We start from the raw sequence: 8351 nt of genomic DNA on the forward strand, positions 1-8351 counted from the left end.
GCCTTTGGCCTATTCTCCACATGTCAATGGCACAGATGTGTCAGTCGCTATAATGGTAGCAAGCGTCTGTGTGATTCAAGACATTCAAATTGCCTGCTAATCTTTTGAAGTCTATTCGAAAATATCCCCCCCCAAAAACATAAATAAATGAATGAGTACATTTATTTATAAACTAAACAAATGTATGAATAAAAATAAAAGACACAAGAAATAGAAAAAGTTATTGAAATAAAAACATATTGCCAAAAACAATAAATTGTTATAACAATGCAGAGAAAAGTGTTTGTAAACATTGTTGTTTACATCTTTGTTTGGTTTTCACCTAACGGCATGTATGTTCATTGATAGTTACAAGCAACCCACTGTAACAAAGTTTCAAAATCAGCGACCAGGGGCCTGTTGCACAAAAGTAGAATTAAGACATCCGGGATAAATGACTCAGCTGAGCTCAATGAAGCCAAAACATGTGCGTCCAGGCTTAATTGGTTGCACAAAGACCAAGCCAGGATGAGCAGACACGGATTCATTAAGCCAGGTGAAACCAATCCTGGATAGGTGCGCGCTCACGGCTCACTCAAATAGACCCCGCCACAGATCACAGATTAACTGATTTACCATGGCAACTAGAGCCGCGTACTTTTCCCCGTCGGAAGCACAAATCCTCATGGAGGCATACGAGGAGGTAAAAGATATAATTAAGAAGAAAGGCAACACCGCCACAGTGATAAAGCAAAGAGAAAAAGTGTGGCAAAGTATTGCAGACCGCCTGAATGCGTAAGTAGTGCACAATTACACACTCACCGCTCCGCTGAAACATCACAATTACAATTCAAATATTTAATTCACATCTCCAAAAATGCAGTTGTACTGTAATTATGAAACGGTTAAATTTTTAATTGAAATGCACTGCAGATATGAGTGAAATTGTGTAAAGTAACTCCATCACACTGTATAAAGCTATGATACATTTTTTGATATTTTTACTGAAAACAAGACAAAAATACCAAGTAATTTTTTGCAGTGTGACTCCATTAAATGTGTGTGTGTGTGTGTGTAGATTAAACATGAACGGGCCAAAACGGACATGGCAGCAGGTCAAAATCAAATACAAGAACATTCTGCAGAATGGTATGGTCCCTGACTAATATTTAACAAAGCACAAGCATATATTGTACCCAGAAGGTGCCTGCTCACACATTGTCTGTACTGTTTTAGCAGTGAAAAAGAATACCCACAGACAAGGCACGGGTGGTGGGTCACCAAAGGCTGACCTTACCCCAGCAGAGGACATGGCCTTGGAGCTAAATAAAGGCAGGCCCGTCTTAGAGGGGATCCCTGGGGAAAAGAGACGAGCATAGGTTCCTCCCAAGGTGCCACCCGCTTCATTCAAGGTATGTCCTTCCATCTCTACATGGGATACAACCACATTCATATTGAATCAATTTGGACTGTCTGACTTTGGTTTACCTATTGCCTTGCAGTGCCTGGCAGCACTGTGTTCCTGTTAGAGCCACCAGCACAAGCACCAGACGATGCTGATCCAGTGAGTACTCCATCAAAGGCATACTGTAGGCCTGGCATGTCTTGTCTACTAGCTTCAATATGAATCCGATTAAATGTGATAGGGTGAAGGCCCCAGTGCAGCAGCAACAGCACATGATGGAGACGATGATGAGGAGGAGACCATCTCTCTGGATTCCAGAAGGCATGAGGTATCATGTTAAGACTGTGAAAGTACTATTTACTCTACAATGGTGAGGAGTCCTCATCAAAATCAAAAAATCTAATTTCTTTTACAGGACCCAGATGCTATACAGTGGGAAAACCAGCCTGGCAACATAGTGCGTATTAATAAAAGGACATCACATCCTGCCAAATTCCAGCTGCGCTAATTGTATTGTGTTCACAGAGCTCACAAGCTATCAGAAAGTTGTATGGCAACCACCTTCCCAGCAATCAGTACAACCAAGTCATCGTTATAAGGCATCGCCCTCTTTTGCCCACCCCCCCAGCACCAGGTGTGGCCACTAGCCTATATGAAGGCCCAAAATTGTGTGTTCCTTTCTGCTCTGACAATGGCATGCCCATTCGTGCAAGATGTGGTGGATGAAGAAGCACTTGTGCTGAGGAGAGCCTTCAGGCGAGAAAGGGTCTTCAGGGACCGGTTGGACCCACTGGTCTTCCCTGATGACCATCTATATGAAAGATACAGGTTTTCTGCAGATGGCATCAGGTATCTATGCAGACTACTGGGTCCCAGGATTAAGCACCGCACTGCACGGAGCCATGCACTGAGTGTGGAGCAAATGGTTTGTGTGGCCTTGCGCTTTTTTGCTAGTGGAGCCTTCCTGTACTCAGTGGGGGATGCAGAACAGCTGAACAAGGCCACAATTTGCCGCACAATAAGGAGTGTGTGTCTGGCTATCAAAGCATTAGCAGATGTCTTCATCTCCTTCCCTGGCCACAGAAGACTCTGTGACATCAAAGAGGAGTTCTATAGGATTGCAGGTAAGAGGATCTACAAATTACAGGACAACTGTTAACACATAGTAGGATACTCATTACTTTGTGTGACATTTACATTTACATTTAAGTCATTTAGCAGACGCTCTTATCCAGAGAGACTTACAAATTGGTGCTTTCACCTTATGACATCCAGTGGAACAGCCACTTTACAATAGTGCATCTAGGTCTTTTAAGGGGGGTGAGAAGGATTACTTTATCCTATCCTAGGTATTCCTTAAAGAGGTGGGGTTTCAGGTGTCTCCGGAAGGTGGTGATTGACTCCGCTGTCCTGGCGTCGTGAGGGAGTTTGTTCCACCATTGGGGGGCCAAAGCAGCGAACAGTTTTGACTGGGCTGAGCGGGAACTGTACTTCCTCAGTGGTAGGGAGGCGAGCAGGCCAGAGGTGGATGAACGCAGTGCCCTTGTTTGGGTGTAGGGCCTGATCAGAGCCTGGAGGTACTGAGGTGCCGTTCCCCTCACAGCTCTGTAGGCAAGCACCATGGTCTTGTAGCGGATGCGAGCTTCAACTGGAAGCCAGTGGAGAGAGCGGAGGAGCGGGGTGATGTGAGAGAACTTGGGAAGGTTGAACACCAGACGGGCTGCGGCGTTCTGGATGAGTTGTAGGGGTTTAATGGCACAGGCAGGGAGCCCAGCCAACAGCGAGTTGCAGTAATCCAGACGGGAGATGACAAGTGCCTGGATTAGGACCTGCGCCGCTTCCTGTGTGAGGCAGGGTCGTACTCTGCGGATGTTGTAGAGCATGAACCTACAGGAACGGGCCACCGCCTTGATGTTATTTGAGAACGACAGGGTGTTGTCCAGGATCACGCCAAGGTTCTTAGCGCTCTGGGACGAGGACACAATGGAGTTGTCAACCGTGATGGCGAGATCATGGAACGGGCAGTCCTTCCCCGGGAGGAAGAGCAGCTCCGTCTTGCCGAGGTTCAGCTTGAGGTGATGATCCGTCATCCACACTGATATGTCTGCCAGACATGCAGAGATGCGATTCGCCACCTGGTCGTCAGAAGGGGAAAGGAGAAGATTAATTGTGTGTCGTCTGCATAGCAATGATAGGAGAGACCATGTGAGGTTATGACAGAGCCAAGTGACTTGGTGTATAGCGAGAATAGGAGAGGGCCTAGAACAGAGCCCTGGGGGACACCAGTGGTGAGAGCACGTGGTGAGGAGACGGTTCTCGCCACGCCACCTGGTAGGAGCGACCTGTCAGGTAGGACGCAATCCAAGCGTGGGCCGCGCCGGAGATGCCCAACTCGGAGAGGGTGGAGAGGAGGATCTGATGGTTCACAGTATCGAAGGCAGCCGATAGGTCTAGAAGGATGAGAGCAGAGGAGAGAGAGTTAGCTTTAGCAGTGCGGAGCGCCTCCGTGATACAGAGAAGAGCAGTCTCAGTTGAATGACTAGTCTTGAAACCTGACTGATTTGGATCAAGAATGTCATTCTGAGAGAGATAGCGGGAGAGCTGGCCAAGGACGGCACGTTCAAGAGTTTTGGAGAGAAAAGAAAGAAGGGATACTGGTCTGTAGTTGTTGACATCGGAGGGATCGAGTGTAGGTTTTTTCAGAAGGGGTGCAACTCTCGCTCTCTTGAAGACGGGAGGGACGTAGCCAGCGGTCAGGGATGAGTTGATGAGCGAGGTGAGGTAAGGGAGAAGGTCACCGGAGATGGTCTGGAGAAGAGAGGAGGGGATAGGGTCAAGCGGGCAGGTTGTTGGGCGGCCGGCCATCACAAGACGCGAGATGTCATCTGGAGAGAGAGGGAGAAAGAGGTCAGAGCACAGGGTAGGGCAGTGTGAGCAGAACCAGCGGTGTCGTTTGACTTAGCAAACGAGGATCGGATGTCGTCGACCTTCTTTTTCAAAATGGTTGACGAAGTCATCTGCAGAGAGAGGGAGGAGGGGGGAGGAGGATTCAAGAGGGAGGAGAAGGTGGCAAAGAGCTTCCTAGGGTTAGAGGCAGATGCTTGGAATTTAGAGTGGTAGAAAGTGGCTTTAGCAGCAGAGACAGAGGAGGAAAATGTAGAGAGGAGGGAGTGAAAGGATGCCAGGTCCGCAGGGAGGCGAGTTTTCCTCCATTTCCGCTCGGCTGCCCGGAGCCCTGTGACAGGTTTCCCCAATGTCATTGGTGCAGTGGACTGCACACACATAAGGATAAAAGCCCCCTCAGGTGCCCATGAGGCCGATTTTGTGAATAGGAAATCCTTTCACAGCATTAATGTTCAGGTGAACATAACTTTTTGATATTGTCCATTGACGAACACTCTGCATTGCCAGTGATGTGCATTGATTGGTGTAATATTCCTCATCTTATGATTTCAGATGGTCTGCAATGCTGACTGTGTGATCAGCAATGTTGTGGCAAAATGGCCTGGCTCAGTCCATGACTCCAGAATCTTTCGGGCCTCTGAAATCTATCAGTGCCTATCACAAGGTAAGCCACACAACCCCTATTTATAACCATCATGGCTGTGTCAAGAATATCACTGTGTTTATGAGGTAGTAATGATGAGATTTTGTGTTGACAGGTGAATTCTCTGGTGTGTTGCTGGGAGACAGGGGGTATGGCTGCCAGCCTTTTCTCCTGACACCTTTCACAGACCCCCAGGAAGCACAGCAGGCCTACAACCATGCCCATACCAGGGCCAGAGTTGAAATGACCTTTGGCCTCCTGAAGGCACGCTTTCACTGCCTTCACAAATTAAGGGTCAGCCCTGTTAGGGCATGTGATATTACTGTGGCTTGTGCTGTCCTCCACAATGTGGCCTGCCTGAGGAAGGAGAGGGCCCCCAGAGTGCCACCAGCCATGGACTGGGACAATCCGGCAATCTTCCCTGATGACGACAGTGGTCGGCTGCTGAGGGACCAATATGTGTTGAATTATTTTAGTTAGTATGTGTGCTTTCAATTTTGGTTAAATATGTCCTGCGGTGGCAGAGGAATTTGGGTTTTTTGGGTTCGTTTTTGACGAATTTGGCCTCTTATGATGTTTGTGCGGTATACTGTGTGTAATACAAGGCTGCAGGGAGGCTACTGCATCCATTCATTTGTCTGTTCAGTTGATGTGTATGGATTTGTCCTGCATTTATTTTAGTGTGCAGACATGCAGGGTGTGTTATATACAGACCTTTGAATGTGTATGTATCATTTTGTATAATATGCTTGGATTCTGTGCTTTCCATCTTGTAGAGTCACTGACTTCAGTTTCGAAAGGAGCTGATGGTTTACCTGCTTTGTTTTGTCCTTATTCAATAAAGGAACATAATGTTACACATTGTGTTTTTATATTCATATGGAATGTGTATTTGTTTATATGACAGAGTACTAGGGCCACACTGAAGAAAAAGGATAAAGTCATAAATTTATGAGGCTGGTTCTTTCTGCAGAAAAGCTACATATTGTTTTTACAGTTTTGATACTTATGACAATGTGATACTTAATATTCTGGCACATCGGCATGTCTTAGTATGGTTTCATAAACAGAAGTACAATTTCACGAAATGCCCCACATCTGTCATTTTAACAACTGTCCTCCTTTAAAACAACTGGTTACAATATTATGACTTGTTTTTTTCCCCTCTGTGGCCCTAATATTCTATCATTTTATATATAGCCTTATAGTCTATGGGAAACTGTAAATTATCTAATGATAGCAACATCATCTAAAAATAATTTTTTATCCAAAATCATTGAAATTAATGATCACAAACGTTTAAATAATAACAGTGGGTCTAGTTATGTGATAACAATGTATAGTGAGCAGTGAAATAACTATTGGTTTCCATTTGTGGTGACTGCTGACTGACATTAGGGATGAGATTAAATAGATCCTGGAATTTAGCCTGGTCTGGAGCAGGCTAGCTCCACAGAATAAATCTCCATGGTAATTTATACCATAACATATCCTCCTGCCCCCTATCCATCTTTAGTGCAACCGGATTACGGATCAATTGAGCCAGGATCACCAAGATATCCTGGCTTAATCCCTTATCCTAGTTTTGTGCAACAGGCCCCTGTGCTTGAAAGCCCCCTAGCGGTTGAAACTGATATTCATTTTCAACCAGATGACGGTAGTATGAGTTTATAATTATTTGATTATAATCCCAATTAAACTGATGTATTCATACTTGATCTTTTATATCTTATTATCTGAGGAGATAGGAGGAGGTTTGTGCTGTTCTTCACAAGAGGGTTTACAGGGTTTTGAGCATAGTTTGCTTGTTGTGTATGTGGGCATGTAGGCTGGACAATTTACATCCATTCTCTCCCATCTCTTCTTTAGAGAAGGATGCAGTAGTCCTGTTTGATCCATTATTCCTTTATCTGAATCTGACCTGCCTAGTGGCCCTCCCAGGCCTGCCCATTATGGAGTGATGGAGCAGGAGAGAAATTGTGTACCTCTAAAATTGCAGGAGGGGGATAAAAACAAGATTAGATCAATGCCCTGGCCGTCTCCAGCCCCACCGCCACTGCTGCCTACCTGTCACCGTCAACGCCACCCCTGTAGAAATTGACTTGGGGGGCGGAAGTGGGAGCCAGACAATGTCTCTCTCTCTCTCTCTCTCTCTCTCTCTCTCTCTCTCTCTCTCTCTCTCTCTCTCTCTCTCTCTCTCTCTCTCTCTGCCTCTCTGCCTCTAAGCTTGTCCATTTATTGAATCACTGTCCCTCTCCCTCTATACCCGTTATTCTCTCTGTCTCGCTGGTTGCTAAGCTACTGCCACTAGCCAGTGTTCTGGAATTGGGCGAGGTGGGGTGATAGAAAAAGAGAAATAGATAAGCTGTAATACCCAGGAAGGCAGGCAGTGTGCTAGCATTAGGTGCTGATTGCTCCTGGCTATGTGTGAGGGATAATGCCCCATGGCTCACATTGTGCTGGGTAAAGAGCTAAAGAGGGGGTCAGATGGCACCCAATTAAAACAGTGAGCCGGAGAGGGGGGGCAGGTGACAGGAGATTGGTCTTGACCTCTGTCTCCGCTCCATAGAACACTGGTCAAGCTTTTCACTGAGTCTGAGAATGCAATCACTCTGCCAATATCAGTGTTTGGATAACCAACCACCACCACGTCACCCCTTTCCCTTTCACTGGGTCTGATATAATGAAGACCATCTCGTCGTGTAAGAGAGGGTCCACCTGGGATTTGTTTGAACTCAGGTAGTCTATATCTCCGTGGGGTTTACCTTCTGAGATGTGCCCCAGCTCTTCTCATGGCGGACATGTTGTTTGTGTTGTGACGCTGTGCCTCCTGACCTGCTGGCCCCCTGCCTGTCTGGCTCGGAGAGCACTGCTCCTCTCCTCAACAGGTGTCCCAAGGTAAAAGAGCAATTCAAACGAGAACTCAAACGAGAACGTATAGAGAAAGAAAGACCCTTAACTGGCATTTAACCGAGGGGAGAAAGGGATAGAGGGATAAAGAGAGGGTGAGCATTTTTCTTCCTCTGGCTCTTTTTAAAAGCACATCCACTCTTTGGCACAATGGGTTTGTTTCATAGCCTGCTGTGTAACACAGAAAGACGGAGACAAAGAGAGGGAGGGAGGGAGAGAGGTGGCGAGAGAAAGAGGAGGCGAAAGAAGGAGAGGAATCAAGTTAGAAAGTTTAATGAGAGATGTGTAGATCTGCCAAAATGTTTAGGCCAGGAGATTCTTCAATGAGGGAAGTGTGGGAGACATTGTCCCTGGAGATAGGAGGCAGAAAAAGCAAGTTAATTCAATTAAGGCCATGCAATTCAAATTCACTGCCCTAAAACACACAAACAGATACACTCATTCAAACAAATGGATGCGCACGCACACACACACACACACACACACACACACACACACACACACACACAC

The 8351-nt window shown here is 46.3% G+C and overlaps 1 protein-coding gene across 2 annotated transcripts; it reads left to right on the plus strand.

The window, feature by feature from the left end:
* The first annotated feature begins 373 nt into the window (after window positions 1-373).
* LOC135564653 (putative nuclease HARBI1) lies at window positions 374-5469 on the plus strand. 2 transcript variants are annotated; one of them, XM_065010074.1, is made up of 8 exons: window positions 374-1128; window positions 1216-1391; window positions 1482-1543; window positions 1626-1712; window positions 1800-1841; window positions 1910-2508; window positions 4841-4952; window positions 5047-5469. In XM_065010074.1, the coding sequence occupies exons 6-8, from the start codon at window positions 2440-2442 to the stop codon at window positions 5409-5411; spliced, it is 546 nt and encodes a 181-aa protein (XP_064866146.1). In that variant the 5' UTR covers window positions 374-1128; window positions 1216-1391; window positions 1482-1543; window positions 1626-1712; window positions 1800-1841; window positions 1910-2439; the 3' UTR covers window positions 5412-5469. The 2 variants fall into 2 exon arrangements, with proteins under 2 accessions (XP_064866146.1, XP_064866145.1); XM_065010073.1 differs by having other exon boundaries at window positions 1800-2508.
* Window positions 5470-8351: the final 2882 nt, after the last annotated feature.

Source organism: Oncorhynchus nerka, linkage group LG26, assembly GCF_034236695.1.
Source record: "Oncorhynchus nerka isolate Pitt River linkage group LG26, Oner_Uvic_2.0, whole genome shotgun sequence".
Classification (NCBI taxonomy): domain Eukaryota; kingdom Metazoa; phylum Chordata; class Actinopteri; order Salmoniformes; family Salmonidae; genus Oncorhynchus; species Oncorhynchus nerka.